The sequence below is a fragment of the Aquarana catesbeiana genome, linkage group LG04, assembly GCF_042186555.1.
Source record: "Aquarana catesbeiana isolate 2022-GZ linkage group LG04, ASM4218655v1, whole genome shotgun sequence".
Taxonomy (NCBI): Eukaryota; Metazoa; Chordata; class Amphibia; order Anura; family Ranidae; genus Aquarana; species Aquarana catesbeiana.
The window spans coordinates 322,879,714-322,898,708 of NC_133327.1; the positions used below are offsets into that span (position 1 = coordinate 322,879,714).

At 44.0% G+C, this 18,995-nt stretch overlaps 1 protein-coding gene across 1 annotated transcript in view; it reads right to left on the minus strand.

Moving 5' to 3' along the window:
- IBTK (inhibitor of Bruton tyrosine kinase) overlaps positions 1-18,995 on the minus strand; it is a 164,125-nt gene that overhangs the window by 50,955 nt on the left and 94,175 nt on the right. The window contains exons 17-21 of the mRNA XM_073626859.1: positions 10,248-10,349; positions 6,653-6,770; positions 6,259-6,319; positions 5,842-5,969; positions 2,689-2,801 (exon numbers count right to left, since the gene is read on the minus strand). Coding sequence (XP_073482960.1) covers positions 2,689-2,801; positions 5,842-5,969; positions 6,259-6,319; positions 6,653-6,770; positions 10,248-10,349 — 522 coding nt within the window. The remainder of the gene's footprint in view (positions 1-2,688; positions 2,802-5,841; positions 5,970-6,258; positions 6,320-6,652; positions 6,771-10,247; positions 10,350-18,995) is intronic.

The following is an 18,995-nucleotide window of genomic DNA, read 5'->3' on the forward strand; positions in this document are numbered from 1 at the left end:
TCGCTTTCTCCTCACTGGCTGTGATTGATAGCAGCAGAAGCCAATGGCTCCCACTGCTGTGTCTCAGCCAATGAGGAGAGCAAGAGCAAGAGAGCCTCGGCTCTCATGTACATCGCTGGACTGAGATTGGGCTCTGGTAAGTAAAAGGAGGGGTCTGGTGGGGAAGCTGCTGGCAGAAAGTTTTTACCGTCATGAATAGAATATGCATGAAGGTGAAAAAACTTTCTGCCTTTAGAACCACTTTAAACCAACAGTGTAGCAGATATATGTGCAAAGCTCTGTGCCACCAAAACATAATTACTGTATTATAGCATGCTTATAAATGCTGCATAAACAAAAAACTTATTTGCAATCCTGGTCAATTCAAACTGAGCATATGATGAAAATATACATAAGCAGGGGTTACACGCATGAAAAACCACATTAAAGCAATCAGTAGATTAAGAGCTATAGGCAGCTGAAGATATATGCACATTTTTCAGTTACAAGTGGATATCACAAGAAAGTTTCCTGTAAAAGATAAGCTTTGCTCTATCTACCAAGGATCTATGTTGAACAACAAGGCTATTAAAATAAAAAGATGCTTAGAGGGCAAGAGGGACAGGCTCTTGCAGAAAAAAAAAAGACTTGCATATAGTTTTGGGAGAGAGTGGTTTTTATTGGAGTGAACCTCTTATGCATTTTTTCATCATACACTCACTTTGAATTACCAGATAAAGTGTTACTAAACCCAGGACCCTGCATTCACTATATCTGGTCTTCCACAGTAGAAAGAACATAGAAATGCAATTATTTTAGTAAATATAATACCTTTTCTCATCAACAGTATATAGCAGTCTTATGACTTCTATGAGTGTCTGGTCTAACCTTGTAGTAGAAGTCTTCATTCTCCTCTGACTGTCCTATGAGGCTGCAGGACCCCTGACACTCTTTCTGAAAGGGCACAGGGACGATTGGCCCTGATCGCTCGGTTCTGACAGTTTCCCGAGCAAAGAGCTGCTGACTATCAATCAGCATCTCTCCTCTCTGCCCCTCCACGCTCACTGGAGAGCTGGGCTGTGGAGGGGCAGGGAGCGGCCGGCTCAGAATTTCAGCGGCTCACTGAGATGCTGAGCAGGGTGTCAGTCCAGGCACCTGGTGGATCCTGACTTCCATTGCCGTAATGATGCAGTGCCTAGACTGAAATTTGTGAGGTCAGCAGAGAGCGGACTTCAGCCCACTCTCTGCTGAAAACGGGTCACAAGAGTGCAAAACGAATTGCACACCTGTGACCCATAGGAGAAGTCCAGCCTTCTCCTTTAAAGACAGGTTTACTTTAAGTCAAGCAAATTTGACTGCAGGCTCCAAGTGTCAATATTCAGCTATGATCAAATTAAGGTGTTAAATATATTTATTTGAGAAACATAGTTAATAAATCTTTAAAGCATGTCAACCATTACAATTAATTTCTCTTTTTCCTTTTTTAAATTTGCAATTCAAACCGTTTTATAGCTGATTGATAAGTGCACAAAAAACCTTGATCTTGTCAGAAATTCAGAACAGCACTGGGTCTTGTTTACTGTTCCTGTGTCATCTCAAGAAACCTATACAGCCCACCCAGTTACTATCATGGACTAAAGAAAAGAGAAGGGGAGGGGTTCAGTAGTGTAAGGCGCCTTTCACACGGACGGCTGTTCTGCCGCAGGTAAAAGCATATAATATGTTCTGTGAAATTCAAGACTCCAGGCACTGCGATCAGCTACATTTGTACAGTTAGATTACCTGCGTTTACGTGTGGCTGCGTTTAGCTGCGTTTGGAACATTCTTGACATTTCTGATGTGCTTCCTGTTGCTTTTCTTTCCTTCTTCCTACTATCCGCAGGAGAAATAGTACACTGCGATTACCTGCAGTTATGTGCAGATAGCTGCGCTAAATCGCTCCTGGACGCAGTCAATTCTATTTTTTCTATCCGCACAGAACCGCATGTAACTAAATCGCAGCTAAATGCAGTGTGTGAATGGGGCCATAGGAAAGCATTGTGTGCTTTTAGCTGCGGTAGAAAACTAGAAAATCTGCAGCTAAAAGCACCATTCTATCCGTCCATGTGAAAGGGGCCTAATAGTACAGCTAGACAGGGCTGACACAATTTCTCTTGATTCAATTACGCATTTTTGGCAGATAAGCAAGTGTTCTTCTGTACTTGCAGAGTCTAGAAAGGAATAAAAATGGGAATATATGCATGTATATCAGAGATGTACTGGATAGGTTTGTTTTTTTACTTTGTCCTGACATACACTTTACTTTGTTCACTGCTATTAACACATCACCAACTTCATGGTTATGAAAGGTATTTTCAAACTCACGCTCATGCTTAATACGGAGCATTTAACCGGTACAGTGCTTCTTTACTGAGGATCTATCTTAAGCATTGAAGACATATCTTTGGTAAACATCTGCAGGAATTAATAGAACATACAAAAATTAACTCCTATACCAATTTGAACGTCTCTCTGCTTTCAGAAAATGTTATCATTTAGTGGTAATTTAATGATATTCCAATCCTCCACTGTATATTTCAAGGGGCATGGGGAATGCAAAAACAGGTCCAGATCAGTAAAAGGGTTTTTAGTTAAAACTACATATTAAAGCATGAAAAGGAAAAGGAATAGTAGAGACGAATGACGAAATACAGGAAATGGCAAACAGACCTGTTGAAGGTGGGCTTTGAATAATGTCAGAAAGGTTGTATCCTCCGGAACTGTCCAAACGCTTCCTTGGCTTCTTTTTGGCTTTAGTTTTAGCTTTTTTGGAAATTGTTTCTCTAAGAACACACAAAATTTTGTAAAAACAGGTTTATAATCCACTATAATCAGTACTTTTGCCTTCATAAAAGAGGATTATGTTTACAAGACCTCTCGATGAACGTGCCTCCTGCAATAAACTACATGAGGCCACAAATGAAATTTAAACATTTTAAATATAGCTGACTAAAACTGGGCACTGTAACAAGTAAAAATTACACAACTGTAGAAATGAAAGAGCAATTAGAAACAATGGACATTTGCATGGTAGAAAAATATCCACGACTGGGTATGTAAGAAGAAAAAAAAAAAGGTTTTGGCTGAACATAAACTTTAACATTGGTTTTGGTTATAGTGGGGAAGGGTTAGAACCCATGTCAGCTAGCAGTAGATGAGTGCCAACTTGAAGTGAACCAGTAGCCATTGGGTATTCAAGTATTCACATATTCATAACAAGAAGTAAAATAGGATAGAAGAACAACAGGAGGACCTGTGTTCCTTAATATACTCCAAGAAAAGGATTTTACAGTAGGTGAAAAATCCTATATTCTTAATTGCACATTAGGGGCCACAGAATGATGTATCTCAGGTACTTTGGAACATCCAAAAGCAGTCCAAGTGAAGGGTGTGCAAAACAGGGAAAAAAAAACTAACAGGTCCATGAAAACCCACAGAGATAATAGAACCACTAGAAGAACCTTACAACTGAAAATCCATTTGGTAAACTGTAACGAACGCATGAAACAAAAACCAGCTGGCAGACTTGCAAATTGTAGCAGGCAGCCTTGTGTGAGGGCAAACAGAGAATTATCCTTGCGAGGTTCAAAGGTCAGTTTGTGAAGAACGGACATAACCAGGTTGAGATCCAGGTGGGCCAAGTCCAGTATCCCCTCCATCTGCGACAGAGGATAGGGTAGACTCCTCTTGATCTTCATCTGCCTGTGCAAAAGCAGCTGCAGCCCCAGGGAAAGCTCCAAGACTCCAGAGAAGAGGGCATGGAAGTACCCTTGTGGCCCTTGCACTCTGAGTGTGCTAATTCTTCCTAACTTATACACAGTAACAGAAATTTTTTCTGGAGGAGGGAGTTACCCCTGAAAGAGTTAGGGAAGACTCTAAGGATGGTTGCAACTCAAGCAAGGGACAGTGGTCTGGGTTATCAATGTCAGGTCTCTAAGGGAGTACACTGCAAAACCCCATGGCACTATTAGAAGACTGTAAGCTAGCAAGGCCCCCCAAGACTGTTGCCCTTGTGCTTATGATTTGCCATTCTAGGTATACAGCTAAGGATTGCCCGCAAGAGCAGGAAGGGTCACTGTAGGGCAGCAGAGAGCCCAGGTGAACATCCAAAGGATTGTGGATCGCCAGTAGCAGTAGGGCTCGAAAATGGTGCATGCATCACCTATGAGAGCCCCGGGAGGAGATTTGTGCAGGAGCAGAAGGGCCAAAAAGTCTGCATAGGCCACAGTAAAGAGCTGCTAGAGTAACAAATTCAACCACGGCATAGCGCCCTTTTCCACTGCAAGCTGTGTGAACAACAGTGTCACAGTCAGAGCAATGTAAGCACCATCAGGCTACATGTACACACGCACAAGCCCATTGGAGCTAAGGTCCTAAGAGGTCATGTGGTTCCCACACAGGCAAACTGAAGATAGAGAGGCAGGATTCAGGGCTGTTTCCACTGGTCTTGACCTGTACTGTGGGCACACCCATTAAGGCATATTTAGGGACGTGAAGTTGGATGCACAACAGCCCTGGACCTGTAAAGTGCTGTATAGATGACTCACATTTTACATACAGACGTCTAGCTGAGCAGACCCCAATGCTCAAGGACACATTACAGAAGGTGGGCTCTGATTCTTAATCTCATGGGGTATAGGATCAGTTGCTCCGGAAAGGTGGAAAACAGCCCTGGCTCTACAGCCCCTAAAGGAACTTGCGAGGAGGAAAAGTAATGAAAAGACGTTGCTTTTCTAAGAGGAGAGAAGATGCCTGTTCTTGTAGCACACTAGCAAAAACTGAAGCATGATGGGAGTGGGAGACTATATATATAGCTGTCCTTACAGCCATGCCACTGTCCAATTTCCTGAAAGCGGCAGCATAACCAAATGCACCTGAATTTCTTCATCCTGTGTCCCTTAATTTACCATTAAGAAATAATGATGTTAATCACAAACTGTCATGAATGAATCAGATACGTATATGTAAAAAGTTTACACATCTGTAAGATAAAAAAAAAAAAACACTCAGATTAAAGAAGAACTAAAGGCAAAACTTATTTTTTCATTTTGTATATAGCAAGGGAGGGTTATAACTTCATAAGTAAGGTTTATATTTGCTATCTGTATCCCATTGGAGAGATTTCACTTCATTTCCCGTCCAATATAAATCTGACAGGTGTTCTAAACCCTCTTCATTTAGTTATACTTTAAGAGCTACAAACTAGATTTTTTAGACCTTCATTAAAAACCTGAACAGAAGTTTGGAGAACTATGGGAAAATCTGGGAATGACCAAAACAATTAAATAGTATTAAGCATTAAAGGAAATCTACATGCACAAATAGTCTAGCCAGCAGGTGATCCCCTCTTTATAGGATATTAACAGCTGGTCTTTATCAAACTTTCTGCAGGTAACATTGTTTCTGACTGTTACTACTGATTGATGACAAACAATAAGATTAAAGCCTTAATTGGATTAAGAAAGGTGGGAAGTAAAACTTAAGATAGCCATACACTGCTTTAATTTCAGTAAATTCCTGCTGAATTAGTGAAAATTAGAGCCATAGGTGATCCCGCTGGCACCACCCAACTCCACAAAGTCAATTTAAAAAATCAACTTAGCCAAAAATTATCAGCCAAACAGTGAGTGCTTCCTATCGGATGCAGTCACTGTTGGGATATTCAGGCAGCTATGTGTAGCTGGCACTGCAGATTGCTCCATCCATGCTTTATCTAGCTATAGAATTTAATTATATGGTGCAGTATACAGCAACACCAATTCACCCTTAGGCACATATAAAAACTGGATCAAATGCCATAATAAAACCAAAAGATCGGCTTACGGGGTGGCTTGTTCAGAAAAACTGTCTTCTCTGACGGACATGAAGCTTTCACTATCTTCTGCCTCTAAAGTGCTTATATCAGGACCGTCCAAATATGGTGTAATAAATCTCTTGTCCATGGCAGGAATCTGAAGAATAGAGGAAAATGATAGAATTAAAATGCAGCGATCATACTAAAATAAGGAAAAAGCGATCAACAATTTAGGACATAAACAAAAAGCAGAGATGATGCACATATATCTGTTAGATCTGTGTCTACAACTCCCCTCCTCTGCTTTTAAAAAGGTTGATAAGACAAACATTACTATCACACAGCCATTCATAATACTTTAAAATCATCAAAAAAAAATATTAGATCCACCCTACATGCAATGCACACAGAAATGACACATAACTACACCTTTACTTTCTCCTCACCATCTTTCTATAAGAATCTGCCAGGTCTTTCAGGACATCATCACTCAAAACATCCAATGACCTAAGAAAACAAAAACTCATTACCATAACAGCAAAAGCATGTTTCTACTGAAGAACATATTGTTTATATCTTATAGCTGAATTAATTAATGAATGTGATCTGCAGCCATCTGTAAATCATAAATACACACTTGACTGCACTTTAAATAGGCAGAGTGGGTTTTCCATTAGCACACATACATAAGTGAACGGTTTTGTGCAGACATACCCTTTTAGAGATCCAGGCTTTTAGGATGCAGAAAAAGCTTTTCCATGAAAAGTGCAGGACTCCAATAGAAAGCAATTGTAAATAATAGCATTTAGAAAAACAATGAATAAATTATAGCATATGTACCTTGCTTCCAATAAAGCCGCTACATTCAGTCCTATGAACTGGAAACAGGAGAGCTTCAGCTGATCAGCATTATACAAAGCAGCAAACTCCAACAACTCTGCTGCATTCTTCAGGGTAACTATTAAAAAAAAAAAATATGTTGTTACTGTACATCAGACATGTGGGTAAAACTCTAATGTTTATAAATTATCCATCAGAACAATCATCCATTTGAAAAATTAAAAACGCCCTTTAATCAATTAAAAGTAGTCATTAACATTAAATATATCGTTTTTTTTTTAACATATACAGTGAGGGAAAAAAGTATTTGATCCCCTGCTGATTTTGTACATTTGCCCACTGACAAAGAAATGATCAGTCTATAATTGGAATGGTAGGTTTATTTTAACAGTGAGAGACAGAACAAAAATATCCAGAAAAACGCATTTCAAAAAAGTTATAAATTGATTTAGATTTTAATGAGTGAAATAAGCATTTGACCCCTACGCAAAACATGACTTAGTACTTGGTGGCAAAACCCTTGTTGGTAATCACAAAGAAATGTATAAAAAAAAAAAAAAAAGCGCAACCAAAAAAATGAATCTAAAATAAGGTGATGTGAAAAAAGATATTATATATTACGTATTACCAACAATGTAGCAATGCGCTACTAGTAATTGTGATTAAACACTTAGTGACAATTTCTGAGAAAGAACAATCCCATGCAATATAGTCCATAAACTGCTATGAGTTGTAGCACCCGGACACAGAAACTTCCATCAAAAGGATTTTGTTTTGTTTCTCAATAATTGAAGCAAACAATGGCGCTTACCAGATCAGGTCGATCTCAAATTATAGAGATCATGCGAGCACACACAGGAGGAGTAGATTCAGCAACAGATGAAGTGATCAGCGATACCGATATCCTTCCTCCTACTCAGCACTGCTACAGTATTATTTTCCTGGATCTTTTGAGGGGAACACTCCATGCAAAAGTATAATTTATGGAATAGAAGAGAGTGGCTTCATGGAGTAGTACTCAAGAAAGTTTATATTCCAAAGACAATTTTCCATCAGCACTGACATCCAACACAAGTGGGATACAAAATTCAAAGCAGCCGCAGCTTCAGCCAGCCAGCTGATGCGTGATGACGTCAAGACCTATTGCTCCACCCTAGGGAAATCCAGGAAAATAATACTGCAGCAGTGCTGAGCGGGAGTAGAAGGAAGGATATCGGTATCACTGATCGCTTTCATTCAGATGGGCCTGTACCTGTGCTTTCTTAAGCAGGGGGACCTTGCAGGCGCTGCAGGATTTCAGTCCTTCACAGCGTAGTGTGTTACCAATTGTTTTCTTGGTGACTATGGTCCCAGCCGCCTTGAGATCATTGACAAGATTCTCCCGTGTAGTTCTGGGCTGATTCCTCAACATCCTCATGATCATTGAAACTCCACGAGGTGAGATCTTGCATGGAGCCCCAGACCGAGGGAGATTGATAGTTATTTTATGTTTCTTCCATTTGCAAATAATCACACCAACTGTAACCCCTCACCAAGCTGCTTGGCGATAGTCTTGTAGCACATTCCAGCATTGTGTAGGTCTACAATCTTGTCCCTGACATCCTTGGACAGCTCTTTGGTCTTGGCCATGGTGGAGAGATTGGAATCTGAGTGATTGATTGATTGCTTCTGTGGACAGGTGTCTTTTATACAGGTAACAAGCTGAGATTAAGAGCACTCCCTATCTCAGTTTGTTACCTGTATAGAAGACACCTGGGAGCCAGAAACCTTGCTGATTGATAGGGGATCAAATACTTTTTTCACTCATTAAAATGCAAATAAATGTATAACTTTTTTGTAATGCGCTTTTCTGGATATTTTTGTTGTTATTCTGTCTCTCACTGTTAAAATAAACCTACCATTAAAATTATAGACTGATCATTTCTTTGTCAGTGGGCAAATGTACAAAATCAGCAGGGTATCAAATACTTTTTTCCCCTCACTGTAAATAGAATAGATACTTGAATTGTCTATTAGCTCTCTGTAATTTCCTGTACAGCAGCAGGAGAGGGAGGATCCGTCCTGGCCTAATCAGGATTCTACTGCATTGAGCAGTGCTGTCAGTCACACTGTAAATATCATTAGGTTTCGGCTCCTTCATTGTCTAATCAGCAAGCCAAATGGAGCAGGAGCAGTGTGGATGGGTTATAATGTAATGCATGTAACTACCATGTAATGAAGGCATTATACGTGGGACATTTATTTAGGATCCTGTGATTATCTTTTTTTTTTTTTTTTACCTGGAGTCCTACTTTAAAGGATAAGTCCACCTTTATAAAAAATAATAATAATAGTAATAATATTATTATAAGCACATTTTTTTTAAGTAAAAAAAATGTGCATTAATTATTGTTTTACACTGGTGCCTGTAGAGCATTGTACCCGTGACCAGCTGATCGTGAGTGCAATGCCAGGACTCTGAGTACACTGTCTGCCTGTACCTCCAATACGGTCAGGCAATTACTGAAGTGCAGGAGGAATCAATGAACTACCAGAACGCTCACCAGTGGCCTTGCAGTTCATTCTAAGCCGTAGTTCAACTAAGCCGTAGTTGTAGTTCATTTATTTACAGAACTCTGTGAATAAGTGACACGGCCTTGTGGACAGAGCCCCACATGGCCGCACTGTTTTAAACTGTGACATTGGGTGCGGTGAGAGGGTCACCCACAGGCTGTCTCAGGGAGAGGGGGATCCGAGGGTGGGGATGCAGGAGCTGGAACATGTTACATGTTCCAAAGGTGAACTTAGCCTTTAAATAACCCATCACCAATGGCCATTTGTAATAATCTAAATCTCCACTCTTAAAACTGATTACAGTGCAGCATTACCGTCAGGGTTTTATGGGAATTAAGCGACTTTAGATTATATTCGTTAATGTGCAGTATGTCAGGAGAAAAGTGTCAGGCTGCAAAGCCATCCTGTCACCTGCCTGAGCTCAGTGCTGATAACAGACGCTCAAAACAGCTTTCATAACAATGGTGTTTCCAGGATTACATGACAAGGAAATACTAAAGACTTTGTTAATAAAAGCTTTGTTAATGGACAGCTTTCCCCTCCTCCTAAAGCTCCTGACTGGTTAGCTTTAATGTTAAAAATTAATGGACGGATATTTCCAATAAGGTGCACCATATACGGTACTCTTGCCGAGACTGATTTTATATAGTTAAGGAACTGAACTACTGGTGTATAGGGTACAAATTACCAATTATATGCCCAAGTCTAGCCACAGTCTGCAATACAGGCACACGGAGATGTCTGAAATCAGGCCATAACACAAATGTCAGAACAATGTTTACATATGAAGCATTTCAGTGACTAAGTGCAATGTGCTAAGCACAGTACAGCAAATGGACAACGCAAAAGTCATCTTTTATCATGTTTCCACCAAGCTGACCAGCACACTGTTCTCAGTTAATGAGGCAAGTCATTCAGAGGCGTTGCTCTCCATCAACGTACACACTGTGTAAGCATTGTGAATATTGGAACTCACCATCTGCTGAAAACAGGAAATATATGGCATATAACCTTTTTTGAACACTACTGCTCTTTTACTTACGTCTCTCAGTAAGTGTGACCTCACACATCTCCTTCAGTCTAATGATAAGTAGCTGATCTGCCATTACTAGGACATTACAAATAAACTCCACGTTTGCAGATTCTGTAAAGAAAGTGTATACTATAAATACACAGGGAAAGATGCGGGTTCTCAAGAGATATTATAATGAGAATGAACACAACTACAAAAAAATAAAATATCTCAGGTTCCAGGCGAACCTGAGATATACTTCTGTTACAGCAGATCTCTGACAAAAAGAATGCACAGCCAAGGCCTATGTGTAGGATATTGTCAGATATCAGTTAATTGATAGAATGGCTGATTTCATTTTGCAAGAACTTTAAATCCACAAAGTTCTGCATTATACATCTGAAACAGGCAAGATTACACATATTACATCTGTGCAACATGAAACAAATACATCTTCTGGTCAACTAAGCTAAAGGTACAAGCAGTGCACTAATAGTCAATGACAAAAATAATCATAAACTGCTTGACAGTGTATTCAATACTACAATATTCATGGGCAACTTTTCTTTTTTTAATTCAGAAGTAATTTTAACCAAAATAGATACTGCAAATCTGGGTTGAGTAGGACAGAGCTCTATGCTCATCCTGTATCTTAGAAGACCTGTTGGAAGATCTTCTAAATAACCTGGTGCAATGGTAAGCACAGTCAGTAGCCCAATTGCTTATACTGCATATATTCTTACAAAACGTGAAGCAGCGTCATCCAGTGTTTTCTCTCAGAGACATATGAAGATGGGTAAAACCAGTGGAGTGCCCTCTAGTGCACGTTCTATACTTATAAAGTTGCAAGAAAACATTTTGATTTCTGAATAATATACTCTGATAATGTGTTCAGATCTTCATCTTAACTGTAATAATACTTTAAACACAACACACATTTTGCATTTTCATATCTTTACTGAATACCTAAAAGCGGAGCTCCACCCAAAAGTGGAACTTCCACTCGTTGTACTCCCCCCCCCCCCCGGTGCCACATTTGGCACCTTCCGGGGGGGGACAGGATAACTGTCCTTCACAGGTATCCTGTTCCCACTTCCGGGAGCCTCAGCCCGGGCTCCCTCCTCCTCCTTCCCGGCCGCCAGGCCAGTAGGAGAGAGGAGCAGAGCCTCGCGCATGCGCAGTAGGGTTCCCGGCGTGAAGCCGTAAGGCTTCACTGCCGGGTTCCCTTACTCGCAATGGAGGCAGCATGCACCTGACAGCTGATGGAAACATCAGCTGCGGTGCTGACATTGCTGGACTCCAGAACAGGTAAGTGTCCTATTATTAAAAGTCAGCAGCTGTAGTATGTGCAGCTGCTGGCTTTTAATTTTTGCAGCCGTGGGCGGACCTCCGCTTTAAACAATTAAAGGCTAAGTTCACCTGTATATATTACACTTCCTACAGCTTTCAAACAAAAAAACAGTACAGAGGTACAGGCAGAAAGCTGTATGTAGTGTCTGCAGAAGCCGCTCATTGCACTCACGATCTGCTGATCACGGATGCAATGCTCTGCAGGCTCCTGAGAAAAAATAAATGCACAATTTTTTACCTGCAAAGACGTGTATTTATTACTTTTTTAAATGTGAACTTATCCTTTATGGTCCATAATGTAAAAAGAATGTCAACCTTGTCAATGTTAAGAGGTAGTCTTCAACAGGGCCTAAACTAGGGGGGCCACACGCCTCGGGTGACGCATTTTGGGGGGGGGGGGGGGCGCCGCCAGGGGTTCCGCTCCCACCCGCACTGGGAAGCGCTGCTCTAAGGGTGTCACTGCCGCCAGAACAAGTGTAATGGACAGGCAGTGCCCGCCACATAGCTTGCCAAATACCGGAGAATCAAATAGGAGGGAGACTGCACAGGCGCACTAGTGCTGAATCACTCTGCTCCTCCCATCCGCCATCACTATAGAAAGGCATTCCAGAGTGACGCTTCAGCATGGGAGAGCATTCCTGGAAGGTATTTATTAGGACAAGGAGAGAAGTTTGTGTGCAGAAGGCCCTGGACTAGGAATTTGGGGTTGGTATGGCAAAAGACTGGGGGATGGGGGGCAGAGAATGCCCTGGACAGAGGGGAGGTGAGGAGGAGGCCCTGGGCTGCAGAGGAGGCCCTGGGGTGGGGGGTGCAGAGGAGACCCTGGGCTGGGGGGTGCAGAAGAGGCCCTGGGCTGGGGGGTGCAGAGGAAGCCCTGGGCTGGGGGGGTGCAGAGGAAGCCCTGGGCTGGGGGGGTGCAGAGGAGGCCCTGGGCTGGGGGGGTGCAGAGAAGGGCCTGGGCTGGGGGGGTGCAGAGGAGAGCCTGGGCTGGGGGGGTGCAGAGGAGAGCCTGGGCTGGGGGGGTGCAGAGGAGAGCCTGGGCTGGGGGGGTGCAGAGGAGGCCCTGGGCTGAGGGGGTGCAGAGGAAACCCTGGGCTGAGGGGGGGTACAGAGGAAACCCTGGGCTGAGGGGGGGTACAGAGGAGGCCATGGACTGGGGGGGTTCAGAGGAGGCCCTGGACAGGGGGGGTGCAGTGGGGGCCTTGGGCTGAATGGGGGGGGGGGTAAAGACACTGGGCTGGAGGAGTGCAGAGGAGGCCCTTGACTGAGGGGGCTGAAGAGGAGGCCCTGACCTGGGGGGCAGCAGAGGAGACCCTGGACTTGGAGGGTGCAGAGGAAGACTTGGGATGGGGTGGGGTGCGGAGGAAGCCCTGGGCTGTGGGGACTGGTGCAGAGGAGGCCCTGGACTGGGGGGGGGGGGTGCAGAGGAGGCCCTGAACTGGGTGGGTGCAGAGCAGGCCATGGTGTGGAGGGGGTGCAGAGGAGGCCCTGGACTAGAAAAGGGTTGGTGTGGCAAAGACCCTGTATTAGGAGAGGAGGCCTTGGACTAGGAGGGGAGTACACAGGAGGCCCTGGACTGGGAGGTGCAGAGAAGGCCCTGAACTAGCAGGGGAGTGCAGAGGAGGCCTTGGACTACGGCAGTGATGGAGAACCTTGGCACCCCAGATGTTTTGGAACTACATTTCCCATGTTGCTCATACACTCTGCAGTATAGCTTAGCATCATGGGAAATGTAGTTCCAAAACATTTGGGGTGCCCAGGTTCACCATCATTGGACTAGGGGATGCAGAGGAGGCCCTGGACTAGAAGGGGAGTACACAGGAGGCCTTGGACTTGGGGGGTGCAGAGGGGGCAATGGACTGGGTGATGAAGAGGAGGTCCTGGACTAGGAGAGGAGAGGAGTACACCGGAGGCCCTGGACTGGGAGGTGTAGTAGAGGAGAGACCCTGGACTTGAAAAGTGGGGTTGGTGTTGCAAATGACCTGGATTCGGAAGACAGGGTGGCTCTGAACTTGGACTAGGAGGGGAATGCAGAGGAAGCTCTTGACTGGGGGGGGGGGGTGCAGAAGAGGCCCTTGACTAGGAAATGGGGGTTGGTGTGGCAAAGGCTTCTGGATGGGGGAGGGGGGTACGAGGGAGATACTGGACAAGGGTGCCTGGAGGCCCTGCACTAAGACAGCAGGTGTCTGGAGGCCCTGGACCATAGGAGAGGGCTAGTGGAGGCCCTCTGGACTAGGAAAGAGGGTGCCTGAAGGACCTGCCAGCTTCAGGGAGAAATAGCCTGGATGTAAAGCCTGGGCTGAGGAAGAGCCTGCTTGGGCCCTGGAGGGTGAGTTCACGTCATAAATGGGGACATTTATCAATTGTCGCAAGTATTGCCAAACAGGAGCAGAGAGACAGGTCGTGTGATAGATTTATTGGTTATTTGGATGTACTTCTATGGATCACAGCAGTGCAGATTGTTTTGCACTCCTGTGACCCATTTTCAACTGACAGCGGGCTGTCAGCTGACGTCACAGAGGCGGTCCAGGCTTGTGAAAGATCGCAACCATATGGTTGGGATCCGCTCACATGCCTGGACCGGCACTCAGCTCAGTTTCTCAGATGGCTGCTGAGAGCTTGAGCCAGCCGCTCCCGCCCCCACCACAGCCCAGTGTTTCAGTGAGTGTGGGGTACAGTCAACAGCTCTCTGCTCAGGAAGCACTGAGAACTGAGTTTTTGATTACTCGGTTTTCAGCCTTAGAGCCGGCGGGGGGGACAGATGCAGCATCCATCTAGGAAAGTATGATTAAAAATTAATTATGCCGACCAGATCACGCCGATATACGTCAGCAGAAGAGCACGTGAAGGCATATTAACATACCTGTACGTTGCCCTTTAAGAAGCGGCTTGCGGGTGTGATGTGAGCTCCGTGTGATCGCGCGTCCCGCGGACTTGATGTCCGTGGGGATACTCGCGATCATCTCACGGAGAGGAAGAATGGGGAAATGCTGATGTAAACAAGCATTTCCCCGTTCTGCCTAATGACACTGATCACAGCTCCCTGTAATCGGGAGCGGTGATCAGTGATGTGTCACACATAGCCCCCCCCCCCCAATTAGAATCACTCCCTAGGACATACTTAACGCCTACAGCGCCCCTAGTAGTTAACCTTATCACTGCCAGTCACATTTACACAGTAATCAATGCATTTTTAATCGCACTGATCGCTGTATAAATGTGAATGGTTCCAAAATAGCGCCAAAAGTGTCCGATCTGTCCGCCATAATGTCGCAGTCACAATAAAAAAACGCTGATCGCCGCCATTACTAGTAAAAAAAATTTTTAATTAAAATGCCATAAAACTATCCCCTATTTTGTAGATGTTATAACTTTTGCGCAAACCAATCAATAAACGCTTATTGCGATTTTTTTTTTACCAAAAATATGTAGAAGAATACGTATCGGCCTAAACTGAGGAAAAAAATATTTTTTAATATATTTTGGGGGGATATTATAGCAAAAAGTAAAAATTAATGCGTTTTTTTTCAAAAAATTGTCGCTATTATTTGTTTATAGCGCAAAAAAATAAAAACTGCAGAGGTGATCAAATACCACCAAAAGAAAGCTCTATTTGTGGGAAAAAAAGGACGTCAATTTTGTTTGGGAGCCACATCGCATGACTGCGCAATTGTCCGTTAAAGCAGTGCCAAATCGCAAAAAGTGCTATGGTCTTTTGCCAGCCAAGTGGTCCGGGGCTGAAGTGGTTAATTACCCGACATCTCCTCTTTCCTGCTATCTGGCCCACATGACAATGAGGCCTCATTCACATGGAGCATATGCGTCCATGCACAGTGTGATGGCCGTGTACCACATGGGAATACTTGGTGTTCTGTGCATCCCTAAGCAGGCAGTCCAGTCAAAGTCAATTGGTATGCAGCAGCAAAATTTGACACGCAGACAGGAAGGGATGCATGTATGCGAACGCAGTGTTTGCATTCGGATCTGTGCACCCACTTCTATAGATGAAGCTCTCTGGTGAATGCGGATGCAGCAAAACGTGGCTCAGCATACAGGACCTGTCTCAGGGCCTGTCTAAATGAGCCCTTAGGGGAATTTATCAAAATTAGAGCAGACAGAATCTGGAGCAGCTGTGCATGGCAACCAATCAGCTCATAGCTTTCATTTGCAAAGCTGAACAAGCTTAAGATAGAAGCTAATGCCATGTGCAGCTGTTCCAGATTCTGACTGCACCAGTTTTGATAAATTCCCCTCACTGTGTTTTACATTTCTTACTCTTGGCTACTGCATTCTAAGTACAGCACATTCTTTGTTAAAGTGATTGTAAAGGCACAAGGTTTTTTTACCATCATGTACTCGAGAATCGAGGCTGCTCTGTGCAAAACCACTACACAGAGCAGGTAAGTATAACATGTTTGTTATTTTTTTTAAAAATGACACTTTATGGTTAGCTGTCTGTAGTAAAGGATATGCAATAGAACATACCATTTTTCTTGGGGGGAGGGGTGCAAAAAAATAGGATTTTTATAACCGCTTACCTGTAAAATCATATTCTTGGAGTACATCAAGGGACACAAAGCACCATAGTAATCACTATGTGGGTATATAGACACCTTCAGGTGATGGACACTGGTATACCCAATACAGGAAGTTCACTCCCTATTAACCCCTCCTCCTACCGGGGATACCTCAGTTTTTGTAGCAAAGCAATATACCTAAACCCCAAAAGAGGGTAGGGACCTCTTTGTCCCATGATGTACTCCAAAAAAAAGGATTTTACAGGTAAGCTGTTATAAAAATCCTATTTTCTTTGTCGTACATCATGGGACACAGAGCACCATAGTAATCACTATGTGGGACGTCCCATAGTAATGCTATTTGAGGGGAGGGAGAGACAACCCAGGCACCTCCAGACTTGAGGACCTATACTGCTGCCTGTAGCACACTGCGCCCAAAGGCGATATCCTCATGCCTTACATCCACCTGAAAAAACTTGGTGAATGTATGTACTGAAGACCAGGTTGTGGCCTTACAGATCTGAGCCATGGAGGCCTGGTGACGCACTGCCCAAGAAGCACTAACCGCCCTATTAGAGTGCGCTTTGACTTAAAAGGTGGAATCTTACCCCTTAAATCATAAGTCTGAATTATAACCTGCCGAATCCACTTAGCGACAGTGGATTTCGACGCTGCCTGTCCTCTCTTAGGACCCTCTGGCAGAATTCTAAGCGGTATGTGTGGAGAAAACCAGGCACTGCTCACCACCTGTCCAATACAGTCCCAACAGTGAAGCATGGTGGTGGCAGAATCATGCTGTGGGGGTGTTTTTCAGCTGCAGGGACAGGACGAATGGTTGCAATCGAGGGAAAGATGAATGCGGCCAAGTACAGGGATATGCTGGACGAAAACCTTCTCCAGAGTGCTCAGGACCTCAGACTGGGCCGAAGGTTTACCTTCCAACAAGACAATGACCCTAAGCATACAGCTAAAATAACGAAGGAGTGACTTCACAACAACTCCGTGACTGTTCTTGAATGGCCCAGCCAGAGCCCTGACTTAAACCCAATTGAGCATCTCTGGAGCGACCTAAAAATGGCTGTCCACCAACATTTACCATCCAACCTGACAGAACTGGAGAGGATCTGCAAGGAGGAATGGCAGAGAATCCCCAAATCCAGGTGTGAAAAACTTGTTGCATCTTTCCCAAAAAGACTCATGGTTGTATTAGTTCAAAAGGGTGCTTCTACTAAATACTGAGCAAAGGGTCTGAATACTTAGGACCATGTGATATTTCAGTTTTTCTTTTTTTAATAAATCTGCAAAAATGTCAACAATTCTGTGTTTTTCTGTTAATATGGGGTGCTGTGTGTACATTAATGAGGAAAAAAATTAACTTAAATGATTTTAGCAAATGGCTGCAATATAACAAAGAGTGAAAAATTTAAGGGGGTCTGAATACTTTCCGTCCCCACTATATAGTTCTGGAAGCTGGCTTCCTTGTATTAATCAAGGTAGGTCTTTGGCAAACAGCCCGACCGATGTTGGGTGAAGGGATCATTCCCCCGGGAATAACTGCTGTCGACTCATGTAGTCCGCCTGCCAATTCTCTACTCCCGGAATGAAGACTGCCGATAGGCACAGAACATTCCTTTCTGCCCTGTCAGAATATGGTTCACTTCTGTCTGCGCTGCAAGACTCTTGGTGCCCCCTTGGTGATTGATATAGGCCACAGCTGTGGCATTGTCGGATTGGATCCTGACAGGACAATCCTGTAACCTGAAAGTCCAGGCCTTCGGAGCCAGACGCAGTGCCCAAATCTCTAAGATGTTGATGGGCAAGGCTCTTTCAGTTCTTGACCACTGTCCCTGGACAGTTGTCTTCTCTAGTACTGCTCCCCAGCCTGAAAGGCTGGCATCTGTCGTTACCACTTTCCAGATAACTGGTCTGAAGGATCTTCCTTTCAGCAGATTCTGGGTTAGTAACCACCAACTGAGGCTTTGGGACACCCTTGGAGACAGCTGCGTTGGCAAGTCTAAAGCTTGAATCGTTTTGTTCCAAGCAGACAGGATACTGTTTTGCAACAGTCTCGAATGGAACTGGGCATAGGGAACCGCTTCGAATGAAGCCACCATCTTTCCTAACAACCTCATGCAAAGGAGAATGGAGGGATCGCCTTTTCACCTGACCATCTGCATCAGCCATCTTATGGAGTTGATCTTTGCCTGAGGCAAGAAAACCTTTTTCTGGGCTGTGTCTATGATCAGACTCCAGCCTTTGTAGCGATTTTAAGGAAGACTTCTCTAGGTTGAGAATCCAACCCAGACTTTCCACGTAACTGGTTGTAATGCGCACACTTTGCTCCAAACGAGCCACCGACTGGTCTATTAGCAATAGATCATCTAGGTAGGCCAAGACTGTTATGCCCTGTGCCCTTAACCTGGATAGAGGTGGGGCCAGGACTTTTGTAAACACCCGGGGGGGTGCTGTAGCTAGCCTGAAGGGCAAGGCTACAAACTGGAAATGCTGCTGTTCTACCTCAAATCGCAGAAAACTTTGGTGAGCAGGAAATATAGGGACATGCAGATATGCATCCCTGATGTTGATAGACACCAGTCTAGAATGGGTCTGACATCTCCATTTGGTTTTGGTACCGTAAAGAGATTTGAATAGAACCCCAAACCTTGCTCTTCTATGGAGATTTGTATGATTACCCCCTGAGCCAGTAATCAGTCTAGTGCCCGAAACAGAGATTGCCTTTTCCCTGGATCTTTGGAAATGTTTGACCTCAGAAAACGAGACGGTGGAAACTCCCAAAATTCTGGTTTGTACTCTAGGGACACCTTGGAGATGACCCATCTGTCCTGAATTTCCTCTTGCCAGACTTCTGAGTATTGCAGTCTTCCCCCCTACTCTGGCGAGGGGGGGCGCA